At 38.4% G+C, this 25,670-nt stretch overlaps 1 protein-coding gene across 1 annotated transcript in view; it reads right to left on the reverse strand.

Moving 5' to 3' along the window:
- DOCK8 (dedicator of cytokinesis 8) overlaps positions 1 to 25,670 on the reverse strand; it is a 201,280-nt gene that overhangs the window by 25,078 nt on the left and 150,532 nt on the right. The window contains exons 29-42 of the mRNA XM_039888606.1: positions 25,019 to 25,185; positions 21,549 to 21,694; positions 19,464 to 19,646; positions 18,982 to 19,111; positions 17,957 to 18,044; positions 14,103 to 14,199; positions 12,575 to 12,709; positions 11,543 to 11,695; positions 10,332 to 10,490; positions 9,592 to 9,692; positions 7,317 to 7,509; positions 2,844 to 2,987; positions 1,527 to 1,658; positions 882 to 1,066 (exon numbers count right to left, since the gene is read on the reverse strand). Coding sequence (XP_039744540.1) covers positions 882 to 1,066; positions 1,527 to 1,658; positions 2,844 to 2,987; positions 7,317 to 7,509; positions 9,592 to 9,692; positions 10,332 to 10,490; positions 11,543 to 11,695; positions 12,575 to 12,709; positions 14,103 to 14,199; positions 17,957 to 18,044; positions 18,982 to 19,111; positions 19,464 to 19,646; positions 21,549 to 21,694; positions 25,019 to 25,185 — 2,013 coding nt within the window. The remainder of the gene's footprint in view (positions 1 to 881; positions 1,067 to 1,526; positions 1,659 to 2,843; positions 2,988 to 7,316; positions 7,510 to 9,591; positions 9,693 to 10,331; positions 10,491 to 11,542; positions 11,696 to 12,574; positions 12,710 to 14,102; positions 14,200 to 17,956; positions 18,045 to 18,981; positions 19,112 to 19,463; positions 19,647 to 21,548; positions 21,695 to 25,018; positions 25,186 to 25,670) is intronic.

A 25,670-nucleotide genomic window follows, 5' to 3' on the forward strand; every position in this document is an offset into this window, starting at 1 on the left:
TTTGGCATAGATAGATGGTATAAGAAGAAATTTGGCAACAAAAGTGTTTTAGGTTTTGCAGCCATAAAAAGGCATAAACTCAAAGCAATAGCAAGAAAGTATAAGGCGTGAATCTCTGGTTAAATGTGGTCAGAGCTCAGGGGTCCCAGTTACTCATCCTGAGAGAGTTTTGTTTTGGGGGCACTCCTTGACTTTCCTCTTCAGTTCTTAGTGTTTGGTGCTTTCAATGTCTACTTTTTTTCCCTCACTTTCTCTATGTTGCTTCCCTTTTTCTCCAGCCTTTCTTCCAGGAACATGCTGCTCTCTTTTGCTACATTATAGATCAAATGTAAACAGCAGATGGGACTTGCCAGCCCGGGGGGCTGGGACACTGACTCTAATTATTCAGAGAGGGGTGCTCCTCAGATAAGCAGGAAGAGCTCACTGGGCCACAGCCCAGGGCATGGCTACTATGAGAATCCCTGTGTCAGAAGCTGGATGTATTGTCCAGTGGCAACAAAGGGATGGCCACAGCATTTTCTAGGAGTAATTTAGTAATTTGGCCAGATTACTTCAAAGTCAAGGTAATCATCTTCAAGTTGAAAAACTATTTCTAAAACTTGAAAAAGTTTATGAAAGAAAGCACACAACATTGATTGAATTTGGGATGCCCATGAAAATAAATATTCCCAATATAAATTTAAAAACTTTGACAAGCATACACAGAATCTTAAGAGAAAACTATCCAAATTCTGCTTTACCTCATGATATCACCTAATATCTTCATATTATATATGCAATGTAGAAAAAATTATATATGGATCGATGATGAATCCATGACCCTTTGTGTGTGTGTGTGTGTGTGTGTGTGTGTGTGTTTTTTTGCAACAACCCATTCTAACTTAAGAATACTTAAGTTATACAATGTCAAGCACACATTCACTTTTCTTACCTCTAGTCTATGAGAGATCTCAGGTAGCTTGGTAATTGCAGGCTCTTTGTAAACAAATTGTTGCTCATCCAAATCTCCAAATTTGGATCCATAGAAACCAACTCGGAAGTAGGTTCCAAACATTCTCTTATGTCCCTGATGAGCAAAATAAGGAAACCTCTCTTTAGTTATGTAATTCAGGGGGATCCATTGTGTTGCAAAGGACAGGAGTCTTTTATTGTTGTGTTATAAAGCATTTTGTCCCTATGGCAAATGTAAACAGAAATCACTCCCTTAAAAAACTTTTATGTTTATGAAATAAACTTTGGAAATAATAACAAAAGAAATCGCATGAAAGATTTCTAGACCTTCTTTTAAGTAAGTTTAAAAGATTCTCATATTTCCTGGTTGTGAAGTAATTCAAGCTGCCTTCTTTCACAGTGTGAATTCTGGTCCTCTTGTCTATTCGCAGCCCTTTTCCAGTTGGTGGGTGAGAGCTACAGTAATAAGGTGCTCAAAGTAAATCACTCCCCAGAGAGGAAGGAGGGCTAAGCATCTCTGGGACAGGGTCACCTGCTGCCAGGTAACAGGACCTGTTGGCCAGGATCCCCGGTACCTTGGTAATGATGCTGTCAAAGGCCTTTTGCAGCTTGTCATGAGTGGAGGTCAGCTTCCGGAAGTCCCGATGCGCTTCCAGGATGGGGATGACCAGCTTGTAGACTTCGTTAACTGTCTCGTACAATCCTCCCTAGGAAAGAGAAGAAAATCAAAGATAACTTTAGAAAAGCAACCAGAGTTCAGTATGCACTAGAAAATGGGTTTATAACTGACACCACAACATTTAAGAGAGCAGGAGTGACGTCTGAGCACCTTTGAGATAGCTGTAGCAGTCACACTGAACTAGACACATGTTAAATGGTCTTATAGAGTGATGTTAAGTGGCGAAAAGGGTTTTCACAGAGAAAAAAACAAGACCAGAGATTGGCAGCAGAGAGTAAGAGCACTTCTGAAAGTTGGCTTTAGCATATTTAAACATCATCAGGAGTCCCCTGTTGCCAGATGCTCAATGTATGCCTGAAAGAATTTCAGGTAAAATAGGAGTACATTGGACTTTTTTCTGAATCCTGAGAAGAAAGTGGGAGAAAAAGGGAAGATAGATAAAACAATAATTAAAATACATAGAGGTTGTAGGGTGGAAACTTGCAATTGAAAAGTAGAAAGGAAAGAACAATATAAGGATGAAAATAAAATTGGACTAGCTAAATATAGTGAAGTATTAAATATTTATTTGGTTTAAGATTTGAGGGAGGAGAGATATTATTCAAATGAAAATGGATAAGAGACTCCCCTGCCCTGAATCTCAATGACTTAAAATATACATATATTTTCTCTAATTAGGAGTGTGTAGACCCAGATTAGGTTGATGAGGGACGTCTCAGTGGTTTCTCTGAGTTGGTCCCAGTCTGTGACGATCCTGAAGATGACTCAGTTGTTAAGAAGGAAGATGTTGCTTATTTATTCCTTCCCTCTCCTCCCAGTGGCTCCACCCCAACATTGTTCTGTACGAGAGGGAAGACGAGGGAGTGAGAACATGCCTCATAATTTATTGTGTAACCCCAAGCAAGCCCTTTCACCTCCCCATGGCTTAGTTTCCACCCCCATTAAAAGGAAATAGTATTGGAATACTGCTGCTTGGCCAATGAACATGCAGTAAAAACCAGACTATTACAGTGATGAAAGGCCTTCTCACCTCCCTTGAGAGCTGATGCAATCTGCATCCATCAAAGTCCTCCTGGCCATCCCCTGCCATGCATATGCCTGCATGTGTCGTCATGCAGTGGGACTGGCTTGACCATTAAGACTGGCATTCATAGCACTGAGAGTTCAGCTTGAATGCAGAGGCCAGGCTCCAGGACCCACTGTGTGGACTCACCGTGCTGAAGAGCTCTGCAGCCTGCTCTAGGAGACCCACCAGGCCGCTCTCGGTGAAGTACCGGCCTGAGCACACACCATCCTCATCGGGTGAGAGAGTGTCATCAGAGACCGCAGACTCCTCCAGCACATTGGAAGAAATATTCTGCAAGGGATCACAGTATGAGCCCTGAGGACAGGGGAACTGAACGAATAAAAGGCACCACGGGAACCTAAAGGCGTAGGGATGAGGAAGCCAAGCTCAAAGACCCACAGTGAGTCTCTGATTGTACAGGCCTGTAAATCCAATGGGAAGAGACTCTGGCTGCCATGCAGGACACGCTGAGCAAGTGGTCTGCAAAACTCACATTATTTTTCTTTTTAACTATTAGGAGATATATAAAAGATACTTACCTCAATGTAATAACAGTTGAGTTACTTTAGTGGAATGACCTTAAGGGACATCCAATGGGGGTCATGGTTTTTGAAAGGCAAAGGCCAGCTAACTAGACTCCTTGTTTTGCCAGCTGAGTGAACCTCTAACTTTTGGGGGTGTTTTCCTGAAGAATGTTGCTACTACTGACTTGACTTTTAGGTGAATATTCATAATATTATATGACAATAGCAAATGAGAATGTCTTCCTTATGGAAATTTTCATGGTGATGTATCATTATTCTTTTTTTTCCCCCAAACATTTTGTTCCTTTCAACATTGTTTTTCTTTACATTAACTATAGAGTTTAAAGTCTCTAGCAGAAAATGCAGTGATCAGGCTGGGGCTAGAGTGAATGGCTGAGAAACCCAGGGCACAAAATCTAGGGAGGCACTCGCTCTCAGAGCTGTGTAAGTGCTGACCGTGCTTGACCCTGAGAGTGAGTGCTTTCTTAAATTCTGTGCCTTACATGCCTCATTTGCCTCACTCCAGCTCCAGCCTTGGCAGTGACTCTCATACTCTTGACAGATCAACAGTTGTTTTCTTCAACCTATCTCACAGCTGTGGAAGAAATGTATATGGAGCATAGAAGAAATGGGAAACCTTTCTAGCTTAAGAAATTGCAAGCAGACAGGACACATGCCACTCCTTCCTATTCCCGCACTCATGACAGGCATAACTAATCAATTATAGCATTCTTTCCCCTGAAGCTTGGATATAGTCTCAAAATTCTTCTCAATGTAGTACTCTAGTTAACTACTATCAATGGACCAGAGTTGTCTTTTGAAGTAAAATCTGTCTGCCTACCAGCTTGGCTAGCAAGATCAAATGAATCAACCTTAGCAATCAAGGAAAAGAGAGTTGTCACAGTCCTATGTTTTCATATACAATATTGTAATGCAGTTTTATGAATATAGGATCTTTTGTGGCCAGTCCTTCTCCCAAATTTGGTCTTTCTATTATGTTTCTGAACTGGAGATAACAAAAGGCTCAAGAGATTCTGCTGAAAGAATCCGATTCCAAAAAACAAGTGCTATTAGAATTGAATGTAATTTTCTATATGTAGAGGAACAGAATCGAAGTTATGTAGCCTTATTAGCTGTAGTCAGAGGAAAAGATTCTGGGCAGATTTTCCTCGCTTCAGAATTAGGAGGTAAAAGTAACAGCAGCATCTGAGAATGTATCCATATCTACATTTGTGGAAGAAATATTGTACTCTGGGGCGTAAAATTTCAATGACCGCATTTCCTTGGAATTCAGTGGCCTCAAAGTTATTTTCTTTGCACAGATTTATTTATCTCCAGTTTGTAATTCTTTTCCAAAAATTCAATTTTATTGGAGCAGAGCAAGGTTGAAAACTAAAGGACATAGCATTTAAGAAATCAACAATGGACATCTATTGTTAATGCTGCCAGAATTCCTTCATCTTTCTATAAAGTAAAGCCTCCTAGGGAACCACCCCTAACTCCAGGTGTGGACTTTGACTCTGGTCTAGCCAATTCCATGTCTCTGGCCATTACGATTGGTTCAGGCATGAGCGCATTACCCCATCAGAGCCAATAAGACACACTGAGACTTTCTCAGCAACTGCTAGAAATGAGGCATCTCTCTATTCTCCTGGACTTGAACCTGGGATGATGTAAGCCTATATGTTCCTCAGTGAGTATGGGAAGCCTGTGAAGGATGAAGCCAACATAACAGAGAGCAAAGACAGAAAGTGGTGATGACTCTGAGGTCTGATGATATTATTTGGGCCCTTAAGTCAGTTTGGCAGGTGATATTCCAGGCTCACCTCCCACAAGTAAGCTGATAAAGCCATTTTTACCTTCAGCCACTCAGGATTAGGTGCTCTGTCCCTTGCAAGCATGTATTTTCACATGGATTTGGTATGCCTCATTTGAGAGAAAACATAATTGGCTCATAAACATCAACATAATTTGGCTTCTCTTCTGTAGCTGAGAACCCCAAACACACTATGTTTTGTATATCATAAAGACATAACACTTCTTGGTTCCTTCTGCCTTCCCCTTCCCCTTCCTTATCCTTCTGAGTTTTCCTTGACCTCCAGGCTAGGTCACATTATAAATACTCACAGCACCTTGTGCCTTTGTATTATAGCATTTATCATAATTGCAATTGAATAAGTGAAATAGTTATATGAATTTGCTAATCCTGGCTAGACTGTAAAGTTCATGAAGAGAGATTAGGTACTTAATCATTATCTTCTAAAAGAATGAATGAATAGATAAAGATCTATGAAAAAAATAGAGCTATATTCTATACCCTCATGTAGGGACAATGTGGAGTTTTTCTGTTGATTCTAGAATAACTATTCTATCTCATCTTGGCATGACTCATCAAATCAATTGAATTCTAGGTGAAATTAGAATAGTAAGGCTTACTAAACACGAAAGACAATAATAAAATGTCATTAATTATTTCAGTGATAAATATCAAACAAAATATAATAACTGGAGAAAAGGCATAAAAGAATAATAAGAAATAGTTCTGTAATGAAACAAGAAAAGAGGCTATACAATTCAACATTAAGCGACAAACTAAAAGATTTTCTGGGAATTGAAAGACTAGCCCTTCTTATAACATTTATCCTTGATAATATCAAATGGTCTAAATAAATTTGATGAAAGAAGCAGATACATCTAATATTATTTTGATAACTTTCTTTACTTTTATATGATTCCAAACCAATGTGATATTTTTATGCTTTTTGGATAAGAATTTAATTTTTGGCTTTTATAACAAATATTTCTGAGTTGAAAATAAAATTTATTTGCTGAAAATGAAAAAATAGAATAGATATTTTTGTTATTGAAAACTGTAAGAAAAGAAGAGTTAATAATATGAGGCAATACCCAACTTGGCAGGTAAACAATATTCTAGGAAATCAGAAGCTCCTGGCTGCACCAGCAACAGTTGCAGTGACTTATTTTCTAAGCCTATGCAAGTTACTTTGAATTATTTTCTCTTTTTGGTTCACACAGCATCACAACATTGTGTTGGAATAAAATAATGAGAACAAAGCTTTTTATAAAATCAGTCATGATTTAAAAAAATTCAAACAAAAATAATACAAGCGCTTATAAATGACTGTGAGTCCGGTTTGAAAAGGACTCAATTACTGCATTATATTGTTCATAGATTCAGGGTTGATTGGTCATTCCTACAGATTATGTCTCTTTAAAAAAAGTACTCATAATATTTTTATTTTTTTAAGGGCTGTATTACTCTATTTAGTAAAAACAGTCCAAGTGGCCACTGAGCATCCTAGCCTAAACCAATATTCAGGCCTGGCAAACGATTTCTCTTAGCTAACCACGTGTAATATTCAGCTTATCCTAAGAAAGTATTTGTTCAGCCCCCTTTTTTCCTTCCCAGGCTAATTTGATTCTTTCTTGATCTTTGGATTACAGAGTGGGATACTACAGATTCGGGGAGTGTAATAAAGCAATGAGCTATGAGGGAAATCATTTCTCCAATGTTTAGAAAATCTTCTCATGGTGGCCAATATACTGTGCCAACTACAGAGAAAGTCTTTGAGAAAGAATTTAAATAACCTTAGAAAAGCTGCTCTCTCAGTTTCTTTACCTGTGGAATGGGAGTAATAATACCTCCCCTATCTGCCTGCTTCACTGATAGATGTGGAGGTCAAATAAAATCACAGCTGTGAAAGTACTTGGGAATGTCTAAAGTGCCTACTGACCCTACATTTATTGTGAACAATAATTAAGAAAAAAACAAACAAGATAAAGCAATCAGAAGAGGCAAATGTAGTACACTGAAGTAGGCTTTTCAACACTGACACTATTGACATTTGGGGCCAGGTAATTCTTTGTGGTGGGAGCTATCCTATGCACTGTAGAATGTTTAGCAGCATCCCTGGCTTATATACCTATTAGATTCCAGTAGCACCCATCCTCCCATCCCCAGTTGCAACAACCAAAAATGTCTCCACGCATTGTCGAATGCCCTCTGGACTGAGTGGTAAAATTGCCCACAGTTGAGAACTACTGCTCTAAAAGAAAAGTTGAATTTGCCCCACACCTGAAAGCTGACACTGCCCACGGGCAGGTAGCTGCGGTCCTCCAGCATGCTCAGATATTCAGCTACTAAGGCAGCCGCGTGCACTAGGCACATGGCAGCCTCTGTGTAGCACTTCTTCTTGGTGTGTTTCTCTGCCATGTTCTGGAGCCAGGTCAGCCGCAGATCAGGAGATGTCTGGTAACTCTTGGCAATTCTGAGGACAGAATAAGAAAGTTTCAAAGACAACTGGTAAATGACAGTGTTTTTCTTCTGTGTATGGCCACTTTTTCTTCTAAGAATTTTTTTTCCCTAAGAGTTTTACCTACACATTCAGAATGTGAGAGAAAAGGCCAATATTTATCAGTCCAGCTGTTTTCATTCCATCTCTGATATGTTCTGGACCCCAAGAAATAGCATTTAATTAAAACTTTATGGGAAAATAAAGACTTGATAAAATGATATCTGTTTTAATGGATCTCTCACAATTTTCTTCCTTTACTTTCTTTAAAAATGACAGAAGACAAAAGTACTACCCTTCCTATTTCATCATAGCAGAACAATTTTGCCCCTGTAAGTAGTTTCTCCTGAACAAGGATTATTAAGGCAAAGTTTTAAACTAGAGTAAAATATGAGTTTTAAATAAAACTGCACATGTATATCTGAATATGATTATAAAAAACTATATATGGTGCTGGGAAAACTGGAAAGCCACCTGCAAAAGAATGAAACTAGACTGTTGTCTATCTCCACACACCAAAATTAACTCAAAATGGGTTAAGGACCTGAATATAAGACCCGAATCAATAAAATGCATAGAAGAAAACATAGGAACTAAACTCAAGGACCTTGGACTTAAAGAGGATTTTATGAATTTGACCTCAAAAACAAGGGAAGTAAAAGCTAAAATAAGTGAATGGGACTACATCAAACTAAAAAGCTTCTGCTCAGCAAAAGAAATCGTCAACAAGGTAAAGAGAGAACCATCCAAATGGGAAAATATATCTGCAAGCAACATCTTCGATAAGGGCCTAATATCCAAAATATACAAAGAACTCATACAACTCAATAACAACAACAACAACTAAAACACAAGTGATCCAATCAAGAAATGGGCAGAAGACTTGAACAGAAACTTCTCCCTAGAGGACATACAAATGGCCAACAAATATTTGAAAAGATGCTCAACATCTCCAGCTATGAGGGAAATGCAAATCAAAACCACAATGAGAGACTATTTATCTCACACCTGTTAGAATAGCTATGATCAACAAGACAAGTAATAACAAATGTTGGAGAGGATGCGGAGAAAAAGGAACCCTCATACACTGCTGGTGGGACTGTAAATTGGTACAGCCACTATGGAAAACAGTAGGGAGGTTCCTCAAAAAACTAAGAATTGTTCTGCCATATGCAATCCCTCTACTGAGTATTTACTCTTAAGACTTGAAAACCCATATCCAAAAAGATATTTGCACACCGATGTTCATAGCAGCATTATTCACTATGGCCAGGACATGGAAGCAACCAAAGTGTCCTATGATAGATGATTGGCTAAAGAAGCTGTGGTACATATATATACGATGGAATATTATTCAGCCATAAGAAGAGATGAAATACTGTCATTTGTGACAACATGGATGGACCTCGAGATAATCATGCTAAGCAAAAAAAGCCAGACAGAAAAAGTTGAAAACCACATGATATTACTTACATGTGGAATATAAACCTAAAAGCAACAAATGAACAGGACAAACAGAGACTCATGGACATGAACTATAGACTACTGGTTACCAGAGGGTGGGGGGTGTAGGAGGAGGGGGGAGGTAGACGTAGTAAAGGGGGTCAAATATAGGGGAGTAGGGGGAGGGTGAAGTGAGTAAAAGGGATCAAATATATGGTAGCTGAAGGAAACTAGACTTTGGGTGGTAAACACACAATAGAATATACAGATGTGAAATTATAATGTACACCTGAAAATTATATTATTATATTAACCAATGTTATCCCAATAAACTTAATTTTTAAAAAGTAAAAAAAAAAGACTATATAGGAAATTCATATAACAGTGGATAGGCAGAAGATAGTGTTATAAAATGCTTTTACCATAATTAGGGAGATCTTTCTGATAACTTGTACATGAATCAACTCACTCTGAATGATTAATTTCTACCAATTTCTATATACAGTTTTGGATGTCATCCGAAACAATATGCCCACATAGCTTGTGATAATTACAGTAATAAGAATGCCACAGTGACAGACCCTAGACCCTTAAGTGACATCCTTTTGATTTTACCTGTACATGAGATCCATGAGCATCTCAGGATCTTCCTGAAATTCCCTCATTTTCACAGTGTCATATAAGATGCTATTCAGATTGCAGAGCAGTTCCTCCACCTGCAAAAAAGTGTACACCTCCAAATAATCTTGCCTTTGTAGTTCATGGTAACAAGTTAGGATTACATTGAAAGTGCAAGGGGGTAGCATGAATAGGCTTCTCTAAGAGAGTAGAGATTGCTGGTGGAGGGGAGTCTAGACTGGATCCTCTCTGGCCTTCATCTTTGCAGGTCCAGGTGCTTCTGAGGCCCAGATGTGAGTTGGCCTTTGGGATCCATGATTTAGTTCTGAATCCTTACACTATTTTCCCTCTCAATTATCCTTTTTGTTTAAGTTAGTTTGAACTAGTTCCAGTTATTTGCAACTTCAAAAGGCCTAAACTGTAATCCAGAACATCGGAGATTTTCATACCAAGTGGGAGGAAGCTTAAGACCTCAACTTAGGTTCCACATTATATATATAATGTGTATGTGTGTATATATATATAATGTAAGATATATGTATTTATAATGTAAGATAACACTTATATATTATGTAATATATATACTATATACAAATATGTAATATATAACATTTTACATAGTTATATTTTATGTGTGTAAATATCCATATGTATACACACAGATATACATGCATACACAAGTTTATAATTGGTTGATTCCCAGCCCATGCATGATACAAGGCATGCTCTTAATCTACCTGGACAGGGAAAAGTGTGGTCTGCATGCCTTTGTCCTCTTCTGCATAGGCTAAAATTGTCCTCAAGGATCTTCTCAGGTGCTCTTCATTAAAGTCTGGTGCTTTGCCCACCAAAGATGCCAGAGACATGGTTACTTGCATTTTCACTCTTGCAAAGTTCTGTATCGGGAAAAAGATAGAACAAATAAGAGGCACTCAGCTGGCAGATAACTGAAGGCAGTAGAGCCAGACAGCAATAACTCTCCAATGTTTCTTTTTCCCAGTCTCAATCATCTTCTTTTCTCTCAATGAAATGTCAGCTATACTTTGCACAAGATTCATACTGCTGTTTAAATGGTTTAAATGGATACTGTTCTGACATAAATCTGTCAACTCCCTTTAAATTTTTACTGAGGCCTGGGCAGCCTCTATGCTGCCAGGCTGGAAAGTTCCTACAAAGTAGGGTCACAGGATATCTCCTTCTGTGCCAAGATTCTTCTTCCTGAGACTTTATTTAAATTGCAGAGAAACAGGATCTCCATGGGCAGGATTTCTGAGATTTTGGACTCTAGGTAGGCAGTAACTTTCTGTTTCTCTTTTCCTTCCAGGACCAAGCAAAAATATGGCTACCTTAAAGGCCCTTGAGAAATTTCCTAAAGACTTTTAAATAGTTATGTCTAATATATTCCAAGGACCCTGCCTTTCTTTCACGAGCCAAAATTATCTTTTAATTCACTTGAGCATGCTCATTAACATGACCACAAATGTAAATTCCAAAAGAACATACCCAAATCTAGACAAATGAAAGCAAAAGTTAACTCTTCTGCAATAAAACTGAACTCCAAAGGCTAAGCTTCAATTAAAACTCAGGTATAGATGGCACAGATCATTTCAATGCTCTTCCAAAGTCAATCAGAATTTAGAAACAGAACAAACTCTTCTGAGTTCTTAACCTGCCTGTTGTATTTTTCCCCACAGTTGGCAACTCTTAATCTACAAACATTTATTCGTTTTTTTAATTGAAATATGCATGTGGCAAACGCTGCATTCATCAGTCTTAATATTCACTTTTGGATGCAAATTCAAACAAAAGCTGCTATCTGTGGACATATTTAATTGTTTCCTTCACACAGGACAGAAGTAAATTGCAAGCCTGCACACTTTTCCTCAACTGATGCTTTGCATTGACGTCTCTACTGATTCTGGGTCACCCAGCTGGTCTAAGTTCTTACACTGGTGGCTCCAAAACTGAATCTCATGAGGAGGTAGAGGGTGGCACAGGCTTGGCTCCGGGTGACGTCCATGCTGCTGCTGCAATGGTGCAGCACGCGCTGACACAGGTCTGCACACTGCTCCACCTCCTCCTCAAACAGCAAGTCGCCGAACTAGGAGAGACACAAGGGACCATTAGGCATTGCTTAGCACTTTCGTATGCTTTCTGGACTGGATGCTTGTTGAAATATGCAAATATCTGCTTGGACGAGCAAAAAGCCCAGAGGAGTTAATGCACTGCTCCATAAAGATAATGAGCTGCTTGAGTCAGAAGATGAATTGAAGCAATGGAGTAGCCTTAAGATTTAATTGTGAACTGTATAACTAAGATCAGGGCTGGATAATTAATTGCCAGGTTACATTCACTGGCAGTGTCACAACTCTGAAGAAATTATCCTGAATTTACCGGGTCCCCCGGAAATTACTGGTGACTAAGAAAGAGAAAGAGGAGGGCAGAATTCCACTTTCTAATGTAAAAGATTCCACATAGAAGGCACCAACTGAGATTTCCAATAAAGGGGGAGAAAGTAAACTGCATTAGGCCATTTTCCCTAAGGAATATCTAAATTCTTCAGGCTATGATAAATTTATTTCTAAACTATCTGTCATTTTATGACATGACATTTTGCAAGAATCACTAAAAGGGGTCATGTATAGGGCTTTAATCTCACTAAGATTCAGTATTCGAGAAAAAGAGAAAAAAGCAAAGTTGTTTGACTGATTTGTGTTCTCATGTCTCCAGTGAGTGGCCATTCCAGACTGCTAGAGTTCATCCCACATTTCCAGTGTGAGAGCCCCTGTTTTCCCTCTCCATGGTGAGTTTTCGTAGAATTAGTGCATCCGCTCTCTTCCTAGGGAGACATAAGACCTTTACCATACTGTCACTTAATACAGTACTCTGGGGGTTTGGTGCAGCTAAAGGGAGAAGTGTGAAGTTAGATGAGAGTCTTAACTCTTAATTAAGAGTACGAAAACAAGCATTCTGTGTTTACCTTGGCAATGAGAGCACGGAGTGTTGCAAAGCAGTGAGTCAGGTAGGTGGTGCTCTGATCACAGCTCAGAGAATTCACCAAGACCCTTAGAACACCTCCCAGCAGGTTGTCTTTACAGTCCAGAGCGGAGCTTGCCTGGGGAAATAGAAGAACAGCACCACTGAATCCCTGTGCTGTGCCAGTGAAGCAAGGCATGAAGACACAAGTAGACACTTCTGACAATTAGCCCTGGGATGCCGAAGTTCCATCTCTCTCAGTCTAAGATCTTAAAGGGTTTGGTAAAGCACCACACATACTACCCATTACCATGAGAGCTGAAGACTTATTTTCCAAATGACTTCATTCTAAAACTTTCAGTCGATTTGGGATTTATGCCTAATTCTAGGCTGTTAAACTAAGTTACAAGGCACGCCTCCTCCATCTGGGGCAATAGGTTTTCAGGATATTCTTTCCTTGTATACAAGGTACAGCTTTCCTTATGAGCTTCAAAACACAATTGTGGCCTTCTCAGTACAATAGGGGCTGTTTGGTGGCAGTGATGTTTCTAAATAGAAGCTTGTTTATTAGCTACAGTAACATCACCAAAGATAATGAAAAACAAGTTTTAGCTTTCTTTGAAAATTGCAAATACATTTTGAGGACAGGTGTTAAGTATATAGCACTCAAAGTAGTGTTGTATAAAAACATAATCAATGTGATGCTAAGTAGGTAAGTTATCAAAGACACCACATACTTTTTGTCCTTATTTTTGTACAATAATTACCTTGATTTTAGACAACTTAAAAGCTGGATACCTACAGTGCCACTGTGTTTCAACAACATTTTTTTCTTCTAGCCCTAAAAAGCAATATTAGGTCTACTCTAATGAGTGATTTCTCATTGGAAACATGTAAGGACTCATTTTTTAGATTAAGTAAAAACTCATTATCACCTAGATGTCTTGGGAATTTTGGAAACATTCACTTTGAAGGTGAAATTAGTGTGATGAATTGTGTTACTGCCAAGTTCACAGTGATGTTACACTTTTCTACAGCAGGGATGGCAAATTCATGGCACAAATGACTTTCCTTCACTAATTTGTGTCCAAAACATACACAACTCACACTTTTTTTACCTAATCCAGTCATAATTTTAGCTATTTTACCGGACATCGACTATAATTCAGTTGGAGTTGACCTATTAAAAAGAACCTAGCTACCATCCCTATTCTAGATACTGAACTAAAAGCCCACAACCCACATTATAAATTTGATACAGTCAGGCAGATTTAACAATGAGAGTCAGTTTATGAAGCACCTAACTCTTTCCAAGTGAACAGCAAGTCAAAGAAGCCTGAAGAACATTCATTATCTCTAGAAATTGTAAAGTGGACACAATTGTAAATAGCGAACTGCCCAACTTCATATTTTTAAAAAAGGGAATTTGGGATCATGTTTATTTCTTTTCACAAGTTTCTATACAGAATTCTTTATTATAAATTTTGGTAAACAAATTCATGTTGAAAAGATCAGGTGTTTGCTGCCCTCACCTGGATAATGTTTTCCTGCATGTCCAGGATGATTAAATTTGCTTCTGTAGCTAGATTGCCACTGATTAAGGCTTCTTGATCTAACTCGGCCTTTGTTCTAAAAAATAAAAAAGCACACAAATTAAAGCACACATCCAACCTGGCCATAGCCCAATGATAGCAATCTATGCAATAAGGCATAAAGCAATCTTCTGAATAGTCAATCTTGGAGTGAATACAAAGCAGCTGGTTACAGGTAACAAAGGAGCATCAGGTACTTTTTGTGATTAGTGTCTGGTTAAAAAAATTTTCTAGGTAAAGTCTCCAGGCCATCCTCATCTCCGCTATTATGAATAATGATGACAATTAAAGAAATAACAAAATGGGTAGCAATTATTAGTTGCTACTGGCAATTAAGACTAGCCAATCAGATTGCTGCTTAAAGCCTCAGGACCATTCCTGCATTTCATGCACGAGAACCATCTCTAGATCTGAGCCAAGGGAAGCCTCTGCAACAAGCTGGAGGGAGTAAGACCGGGTGGATGTGAATTTGGCAAACAGCTATGCCGCTGGATTAGGAAAGGAGTGATGCTTCAGAACTGAGTCAGGGAAGAGTCAGTCTCTTGACTTCCCAAAGACTGCCTTGGGGTTGCCCAGTCAAGTGCGGGCCTTCATCCTTTTCCAATAGGCAGCATGGTTGCCTTCCTATGGGGCAGGCCATCTAACATCCTACTTGATGTTCCTGCTTATTATTCACTAGAGAATGGGAAATTGCTTGGTGCTGCTTCTCTATTAAGCCTAATTTTAAGGATTCAGAGCATTTTATGCACTAGTTCATCCATTCTCATAAAATCCAAGCGAAGCTGGAAAAGGATCATTTTGTATCATCTAAATTTGGTTGCTAGGAAAGAAAAGTGTAACGAATTGACTTTCCCAAGATGTCTCAGTGACCAAAATGTAAGCACAGGGGTTGGGGTGCCACCTCCAGGGTGGCTCCATAGTGTAGCGGTTAGCACATCTGCTTTATACGCAGAAGGTCCAGGGTTCACACCCCAGGTGGAGCCACGGATCAGGCCCCCGTGTGCGCTGGGGGTGCCAGGGCCCGGGTGCATGCCAGGAGTGCATGGGAGGAGATGCCCTGCCTTCAGAGATCCAGTTCTTAAAGGGAGACGGCAACATCTATAGGTCTGGGGTGGAAGGGGTGGGGGGGCGGGTGGGAAATAAAGAGAGGCAAAAAAAAAAAAACCTAGGACCCAGATCACCAGCTGATCTCAAGTCCCCTTCACCCAGTAATGGGACAGTGCCATTGCTCACATGCCATTGAGGGCTCAGAATAAATATTTTCCTGTGTTTAAATGTTTTCAAGCTTAACACAGGCTCTTTGGTCTCAAGTAGCTCTACTTTTTTTCTCATTCTCCAAGTGATAATATTTGTGTGAAATAAATGAACTATAAAAGCTACTTTTTATTAATTTACTGGTAGGTTTAGATTTAGAGCAATGCTATCTAACAAAAACATAACGGGGGCCACATATGTCATTTTCTATTCTGTAGTAGCCACACTAAAAACAAGTAAAAAAAAACCAGGTGAAATTAATTGTAATATATTTTATTTAATTCAATATATTAAAATATATTGTCAATGTTTAATCACTATAAAAATTACTGATGAGATGTTTTACATTCTTTTGTTTGTACTGTCTCAAAATCCAATATAAAACTCACTAATGAGATATTTCATATATTTTTATTTGTAAATCTGGTGTGTATTTTTCTCTTATTGTACCACTGCGGCTACTATATTGGACAGTGAAGATCTAGAGTGTCCTGATCTTTTTTTTTAATTGTGGTAAAATACACATAATAAAGTTTACCATCATAACTATTTTTAAGTGTACAGTTCAATTGTGTTAAGTACATTCACATTGTTGTGCAACCATCACCATCACTGATCTGTTTTTTAAAAAGCCTGTTAACTATTCCTTTAAAATTGTTCTCAAATTTGACTGCACAATAGAAATCACATGGGGAGTTTTGTCAACTACTGCCTTCTGGGTCTTACCACCGGAGACTGAATTAATTGGCTATGAGTGCATCTGGACATCAGAAGCTTTTAAAGCTCCTGGGTAGTTCTAATATACAGTCCAAGTTGAAAATCACTGCTCTAAAAGAAACAGCCAAAATAACTGAAAAGTGTTCTGAAAGAAAAAGGCTAAAGACACCACCGTTATTACAAAATGTTTTCCAAATAGCTAAATTGAGCAGTTGCAATTTTATAACAGTTTCTTAAAATAATAATAATAATAAAAAGATATCACCCTGAAGATCTATGGATCCTTAGCTCTGACAGTGAGCAGCCCACCAAGTAGCTCAGGCTGAGAACTGCCTAGAGAGAACAGAGAGGCCCTGCATGGAAAACCTCAAGATGGTGTTATTTCTTCAGGCAAAAGGGAAAGGTTCCTCTAAAACGTCAATTTACACAGCTCAGGCAAAACATGCCTTGTTAGGCTCTTTTTTTAATCTCATAGAGCAGATGCTCTTAATCACCTATGTATTTCTGTAGCACCTACTGCACATACATTTTTTAAAAAAATTTTATTTTGTTCATTGCCTGAACTAGAACTTATGGACTCTGAGAATCAAATATCTTACAAGTCAGTTCAGGGGACTTAGAGCAAAAAATAAAATACCCAAAGCAAATGGATATTATCAATAAGACCAATAAACTGGACTTTTGAAGTAACATCGTTAATAAAAATGTGTTTATCTCTTCAATGGTTTAAAATAAATTAGGTTCCTAAAAGTCCTATAAGTGAACCAGAATGATGCATTCTCCGGCAATAACAAAGTCAGTAACTTATACTGATTTACAAAACAACACTGCTACTCAAGTCCGCCCCACCCTCCACTCCCTTATGATGGGTGCTTCATACACAATAGGGAGACCTTTCCTACACCTCATCAAGGGTTTGGTGGGGGTTGTCTTTAGCTGTGTAATGTTTTGCTCAGTGAACCCTAGGATTCATTAGGCTACCTGCTGGAAAGAGGAATAGCAAACATGTGCTATATATTCAACATATTTTGTTTTATGCCCTCATATATCCAGATTATTGCATATATATATCATATATTGCAATCCAAGCAGGATTTTTCTTCTTTCACTTATTTATATATTTTTTCTGATAATATACATCATAATACATCCATTGTAGAAAACACAACAAAGTATAAAGAAGAAAACATCAATTATTTCAACACCAAAAGAAAACCACTGTTAATATTTTGATAAATTTCCTTCCAGTCTTTTAAAAATACATTTTCTATATGTAGAGATTTAAGATTCTTCTCTAAAACAAAGTATCCTGTTTTTGTTCACTTAACATTATATCATAAACATCTCCCATGTCATTAAAATGATTTCAAGACATTTTATTGCCAACCTAATATTTTCTTACATATTTCCCTATTCTTAAACATATAGAATGTTTCCAATTTTTAAATAATTTTATGTAATGCTGATATAAATATCCCTGAATATACATCGTTGTGCATATTTCTGGAGTAGAAATATAAATTGAAATTATGTGGTCTTGGGTACCCTGTCCTGTTCCCATCAGCAGCTTTTGCTAAGCTCTCTGAGATTGCTAAATATTAGTTTTCTTTAAAAGCTTAACAATGTGATAAATGTTTAAGAGCCAAAATCATAATTCCTTATACCTTTGATTATACTGAGTCCCTGGATGAACTGAATTTACACTGATAATGATTCATTTTCTTACCCTTGGAAGGATGTAGTTGTTTCAGAAATACAAGTAGCCTGGGAAAAATAGTTTGGAACTTTAGGTAAAAGTAGCACAAAGTTGCTGAGTGACTCACTTATCTAGCTTCTCATTAGCTTGCCGCCAATGTGTCTGCTCTTTCTTCCATCTCAAATTTTCACTTAGGCACGAAAATCGGTCATTCCCTAGGAGTTAAGAAATGTATGATAGGAATTTGATTAGCATGAAACCCTCCACGATAACCAGAAGTTCCATAACAAGCTCAACTAAGAGGACTCAGCACTGCTTCTTCAGTTAATTAGAGTCCATGCTGGATGCTGGTAGGAGACGAAGCCCATGCCCATGGCAGGCTGGCCTGCTCTTTTATTGGTAAGCTAGAACTTTAGAAGAACTCCTGCCTTCTGGGGTGTCAGTGAGCATGATTCTCACGAATGCTGTAGGTTCTCGCTGAGCTACTGAAAAGGACAGTGTGGGTGTCAAACGAAGGTGCAGAAAAAGCAGAGCTCCCTTCAAGTCCCTGGCTGTTACGTCCCATTGCATAGAATGAGCTGTCCCTCTGTTGTACTTTGAGCTCAGTCAATAAAACCAAGGGTACCTGAGCACTTCATGCTATTCCACAGTGATGAGCTCAGCCTTTTTGAGATCATTGCTGGTATGGTGGGGTCCCTGGAGGACTGGAACACTCTGAGACCATTGTGGGGACTGGTTCCATGCTAATAGTGCCCTGAGTAATTTGGGGAGATGGTCTTGGAACCAAAAGTATCCAGCATCTTGACCAGACTCCATGCAGACTAGTGGAGAGACTTCAGCCTTAAGAGAGACACCATTCATCTCATCCTATGACTCACATTCCTGGATGTGACCTTCTATCAACAACAAGTTTTAAATAGAAGATGCCATTTGAGGACATTTCTGGGGTTTCTGTGGTCCAGGAAAGCAGCTTTCCCTTAGAGGCACAGGGCTAACATTACACACATGATGCACAGAACCCCGGAACCTGCTTGTTTCTATTACAGTATCATCTTAAGAAAGTGATGGTGTCTACTCATGTTGGGAGGACATTGCTTCTCACGAAAGGTGCAGAACTCTGACAGAAAGCAGAGGAGGGCGAATCCAACACACCTGGTACTCGGCGTCTCATCATTTCCCCTCTGGCCCCTTCCCCACGGAGCAAAGCCTCTTCCAGTCTGGCCTTGACATCCCTCGACTTCTGCAGAACTTGGGTACTGACTTTGTCAGAACTCGGCTTTCCCTGGACAGGACAGAGGCAGAAGGACATTTAGTTTGGTGAGATCTCTGCCCATGGGGAGAATCCTGAATACAGAGCACTCCATGGTGACATTGGCCAGTTTAGACATGTGCTACACAGAGACTTTGTTCTGTGGGATTCTATGGCTAAAATCCTGTTAATGGGAATGGGGTTCTCTCTGCAGAAGGCAGGGATCCTTTCCCTGTAGAATTATAATATCTAGATACTAGCTTATGGATATGCAAATAGGTTATGGATTGATGCCTCCATTGCCCAAACAAAGGGGAACAGTGACAAGACAGAACGGAGTTTGGAAGATAAGAGCTAGTGCAAAACTGAGCCACCCCACACTTACCTTGTACTCAAAACATGAGACACAGATGAAAAGGAGATCTAGAATCCTATTGAGTTGCATTGATGGCAAGTCAGCAATCCACCTCCGAATGAGGCTCTGATCTGCATTTTTCATGATCCAGAGGAAGCAAATCATGAGGTTCCGGGTCGTGTCAGCATTCAGCATGTTGTACTGCCTATAGGGCTGGAAACAGGCAGGTTGGGAGATGAATGCAGGAAAAGTTGAGCAACAGAAACATTGAAAGTTTAAGGGATGCTAATCTCTTAAACACAGTAACTGTTCTTCCTTGGCTGGGGTTCTGTTTCCAGGCACTCTGTCTTTCCCAGGCAGTGGAAGCCGTGTTCTTTGAGCTGGGATGCTCAGCAAAGGGGCTGGCTCAGGCAGTATTTGAGCCAGACTTTCAACCACATAACTGTGGGAGCCATCTGTCTGAGGAGCACTATGGTCTGGTGGTCTGCCCTGGACCTTGACCATCCCTCCCCCAATCTCAGTGATAACAAGGGGCTCCCATGCTGCTAAGATCTCCAAGTATTTCTCCTTCAATCTGGACATTAGACAACTTATAGCAGAGTCTTGTAGCAGAGAACTAGCCTGGCTGGGTTCCAGAAATACCCTAACTGTTCAAGATTTAGCTTCTTTGTCACGGAGTCCAAAGTATAACATAAAGTCATGAACTGCTCAGCAAATTAATCAAATCCATAATTTACTGGAGTGCTCTGTAATGAGACTTTAACCACAATTTATGTTTTCCTGGGGGTTTGGGTGTGGGAGTTCAGGCTATTTGCTTTAATACTTTGGCCACAAGTGTTCATTTTAGAGTGCTGAGCACACTTTCTGTTACTTATCAAATCTACACAAAGAACAATATGCAGCTGCACCCTTGGTTCATGTGGCGTAGCTAATATCCAGTGGAATGTAGTGGTGAAATTGCAATGAGGAATTTGTGAGTATGTGGAGGAAATGTTGATTTTGGATGGGAATGGCTGGGCTTATGAAGTTCCTTTAACTTTAGTTTTTCTGAGTATGGTGACAAGATGATATGAAATCTTTAGATAACTTCACAGGGAATATCTCCTGACACGTGAGCTTTAGATATTTGGGCATTTGCCCTTATATCAAATAACAATGTAAAAGACATATACCACCTCAAACAGTTAACTTCAGTAAGATGGATATTAAAAAGGTAGACAAGGTCATAAAATACAGTATTTATCAAACCGTAGGATGAGTGATGTCAACTCTCAAATGTCTTTTCTCTTTATTACCTCTCTGCCTTCCAACTTTCATGAGGTGTACTGGGGCTTGGGGGATGGCTAAGTACTGGATGGAAGAGAGTCATCCAGCAAAGAAGAATTAGGTCTAGATCTTGCTTTCTAGGAGAGAATCGAGTTGAATTCTCTGCAGATACACTCTACAGTGAAATGTTAAATTAAATTAAGCTGGAGGATGCAGCCCTATCTTGACCAAGGGGTAGTCAGAGCTCATCAAAGAACAGAAATAGATTTTGCAATCAGAGGTTGTATTCCTGAAACAGCCCCTCTTTAAACCCACAGTCTGTGTATAATGAAGAGCCACGCAACTCTGCATAGGCTCTCTGAGGACAGGAAAAGCTGAAGTCTTTTGCTTTAGAAGTGCTCTACCAAGTGACTGGCCCCTTTCATTTTTTTTTTTTTTTTTTTGAGGCAGACACAGTATGAATAATAAATACATAGGATAAACACAGCTCAAGCATCCCACCCAAGGGAGCCTTGGTTTGATTCTTCTCAATAATCATCTCAGATTTCCGAAGTTCACCTCTTTCCTGGTTGTCTGAGCCTTGAACTTGGCACCACTGAGACTGTCCGAATTTGATTTGTGATTCTCTTGATGTGGCCAGAACCCTGTTTGACTGTGTGCAGCCTCATTTGTACCATTTCCCTCCATAGCTGCCAGACTCACAATGACTCCTTCCAGAATTGAGCAATAAGGCAAAAATCTCACTGCCTACTCTACACTGGGTTCCGGTAAGTGAAGATAAGAATGGGTCCATCAGAAGATGAGAAAAGACACAAAATGAAAAATAAACTAGAGAAATTTGTAACATACCAAGGAAGACAGCATTGTTCCACTTGTCTTCAAACTAAAATGATTCCCAGCTATGGCCAGGGCCACATTCTGATTAATTGCACTGGTCCCTTCTTGTTCTTCATCCAAACCATTGGTGCGATTTTTTCCACTACGGGCATCTGCAGCTGCAATGAAACATCATTGGTCTTATCATACAATCCAGCAACTGTGCTCCTTGGTATATATTCGAAAAAGTAAACAACTTATGTCCACACAAAAACCTGCACACAGGTGTTTATAGCACCTTTATTTATAATTGCAAAAATTGAAAGCAACCAAGATGTCCTTCAGTAGGTGAATGTATAAATAAACTGTGGTAGATCCAGACAATGAAATATTATTCAATGCTAAAAAAATGAGCTAGCAAATCATGAAAAGACATGGAGGAACCTTAAATGCATACTACTGTGTGAATGAAGCCAATCTAAAAAGGCTACATACTATATGATTCTATCTATAGGACATTCTGGGAAATGCAAAGCTATGGAGACAATAAAAAGTCCAGTGGTTGCCAAGGGTTAGGGGGAAGGAATGAATAAAAAGCAGAGTGCAGAGAAATTTTAGGGCAAAGAAACTACTCTGCAGGATACTACAGTGACGAATACATATTATATATTTATCCAAACCCTTAGAATATATAACATCAAGGATGAACCCTAATGTAAACTGTGAATTTTAGGTGATAATGGTGTGTCAATGTAGATTATCAATCACAAGAAATGTACCAATCTTTTGGGAGATGCTGATAATGAAAGAGGCTATGCATGTGTGGGGGCAGGAGATATATGGGAAATCTGTGTCTTCCCCTCAATTTTGCTGTGAACTGAAATTTTGTTTTAAAAAAATGGGGTAAGGTCAAGCCAAAGATGGTGTTTCCCAATATGCAACATGTGACTGATTCTTATTAGTCACTAAAGTCAGCAAAGTGATTTTAAACCTAATGTTTAGCATTACCTATCTGCTACTATCTGTAGGGAAATGCAGGTAGGCTAATAAAAAAGACAAAATATCCAGTACAGGATTAGCTAGAAATTATTTTTTTTAATTGTGGAAATAAAAATTTTCAAACTTTTTATAACACTTTTTTGTAATATAATATTTTAAAAATTTATTCATATATTTTAAATAATGACCAAATAGAAAGGAGCCTACAGTTACAGAATTTAACATGTACCTTATAGAATAACAAGCTATTATTAAAAATTCAGCAATATTTTATTAAATTTCAAATGTTTGAAATGAATATTAATTTATCATATCCATGTAATATAGACATGTTTTTTTATACATAGGTCTAGATGTATACAAACAAAAAAAGAACCCACCATTTAAAAGGTTGGTTTTTAAGAACACTACAAATCACATATACAGAAAGTATTTATTTAAGTAGTTCTTAGAAAAGTGTGTTAAAACACGTGCAACTGATCGATACATTAAAAGCTCATATTTTATTAGATCTGTCAATATTATCAATATTTGGACCTTCAATTTTTCAGAAAAATTAGAGTGTGAACAGTATTTCCATCTACTAAATTTCTAAAAACAGAACTCGGTTTTTTTTTTAGAACTCAATTTTTCAAAATAATAATTCACTACTGTGTTTTAGGGCAATTGGATTTTTAAACAAATGGTAAAATGAATGGCACATGGCAATAATGCAAGACCTGATCATATGATTGGGATTAATTTAAGGATACATTCTTACTTCCTCTAAATATGCACAGGGTCGTGGTTACAGGAAAAGGAGGAAGGATCTAAACATTTGCTGCATACAATGCTTTTATAGAAGTTTTCTAGCTTCATCTTTATCTCAATCCTAAGATGTAGGCACCATTATCACATTTTACAGCTGAAGAAAGGGAAAGGAAGTCATTGAAAGGTTGAAGATCTTTTCTAATGTTACATGTAGTAATAAATAGGCTGGAGTTTAAATTCAGTTGTATCTTTTTTTTAAGAGAATATTCTTATTAGCTTATCAATCTAAAGATCCCATATACAATAGATGCACTATATAACCTTAATAATAGAATACTTTTTACTTTCTTACCACTTGTCAGCTACATCATGACCATAAAGTTGAACAAATACGTAAAGAAACCATCAAGATTTAAAAGGTTCAAAGATGAAGTGCTGAGAAGTTCTGATCTCAAGTAACTAATTTGGAAAGTTCTAATCAACAAGGACTCTTTGGGGGGATGTGTACTAGCGTGGTTCCCTGCTTTAGGAACAAAATGTCTCAGGTCTTCAAATGAAACTTTCTAGAAACTTTCACACAAAATTCTAGAAATGATCAGCAAATTACCCGGTTCGCTCTGAGCTACATATTCAAATCTGAAGACAATTCTTCTCAATTTGCACTGCTGTCAGGCCCTACCAGAGGAAGCTGCATGCATTTCATTGTGTAGCCCACTCACCACTGTGAGCCAAGCTTGCTTCTGTAATTTCCTCACCCATTTTTTACTCATTTTTATGAACTAAAAATTTATCACCATAATGATTTTAGAAACAACTTAGTCACACATGACACTTTGCATTTAGAGGAAGCAGGAAAGCGTGGATGGTTCCAAGATTCCAAGGATGATTGCCTGCAAGGATGCTGGGCTTATATAAGCATTCCTTGGACCCCAGGATCCTTCATCAGTCAAGAGAGCAGCATGGTAATTTCTAAGAACTTCTTGTGAGTTGAGGTAAAAGCAAGAACCACTATAAAGTGATCTGAATCTTGTTTGTGTGCATGTATATATTTCGGTGGGAGAGTAGGCAGACAGGATTGTTTTTCGTAAATCTAGGATAGTTTTTTGTTCATCTACATTCCCTAATCCGCACTGTAATATGCATAGAAACTCAGGAGGTGCAAAACCCTTTGAGATAATTTATCCTTTCTTCTCTTGCTAAGTGAGAGATGTTGACTTCCAACCTTACAATCAGCCTCTTAGTGCTAAAGGCAAAATTCTTCTGTTATGGCAGAATTTCCTACTACAGAAATACAACATGATATTTTTTTGCATGGCACAATTTCTTGGTTCATTTGAGACTGCTTCTTTGCTTAAACATTTATACAAAAAAAGTAACACCTTTATTTCAAGGCATTATAGCAGTGATCTCCAAAGGAAGTGATCCCGTTATTACTTCATCCTTAGTGATGTATGGTTTATAAAGTCCATTATATACCAGTGGACCAATGAATGAATGAATGGATGAATAAACAAACAAATAAATAATTTCTAAATAAAGAAAATATACACAGGGCTATGTGCCTTAAAAAAAAAAAAAAAAAAAAAAAAAAAAGCCTCATTGGGGCTTGTATTAGAAAGGTCTGGAGAGCACCAGTGTAGAGAATTACTCACATAAGCCTATCAGCACAAGAGTAAATGACAGAAACCTCATTCTAGTGGGGTATTTGGCAGGGCCCCCATCAATCCAAAGAAGGAAACAGAAGCCATTGTTACCTGTAAAGTCATAGAGCTGTGGCAAAGCATCCAAAATGATGCCAACCAAAGGCAAGTAAAGGGCAGCAATTTTGACCTTCACCTCTGGTTTGACACAACGTGGGTCCAGGTCATGAGAACTAAGGCTGTGAATGGCACTGACAGCTTTCCTTTGCACTTTGCTGATCCTGTTGGCATAACACAGAACGTCAGAGGTTATCGTGAAGGAAGATTGACCAAAATGCCCTTAAACAATAAGGAGTGACCAGAATGTTCCTAAACGATGGGGTGACAATGTGAAAATCAAGCAGAATGTGAAAATCAAGCAGAGACAGATTGCCTGTGTTCTAACCCTAGGTCTGTTGTTAGCATGAAATTTTAAAGGTCATCGAGTACCTCATTCCTTTTTATTATTGAATAATATTCCACTGTATGACTATATCACATTTTATTTATCCATCTATCAATTGATGGACATGTAGACTGTTCCCCCTATTGTGTACAAGTTTTTGTGTAGATATATGTTTAATTTCTCTTGGGTATATACCTCAGAGTAGAATTAATGCATCACATGGTAACTCTATGTTTAATCTTTAGAGGAACTGCCAAATTATTTTTAACCGTAGTTATACCATTTTACATTCCTACAAGCAGTGTTTGAGTTTTCATTTTC

The sequence above is a fragment of the Pteropus medius genome, unplaced genomic scaffold (assembly GCF_902729225.1).
Source record: "Pteropus medius unplaced genomic scaffold, Ma_sr-lr_union100, whole genome shotgun sequence".
NCBI lineage: Eukaryota > Metazoa > Chordata > Mammalia > Chiroptera > Pteropodidae > Pteropus > Pteropus medius.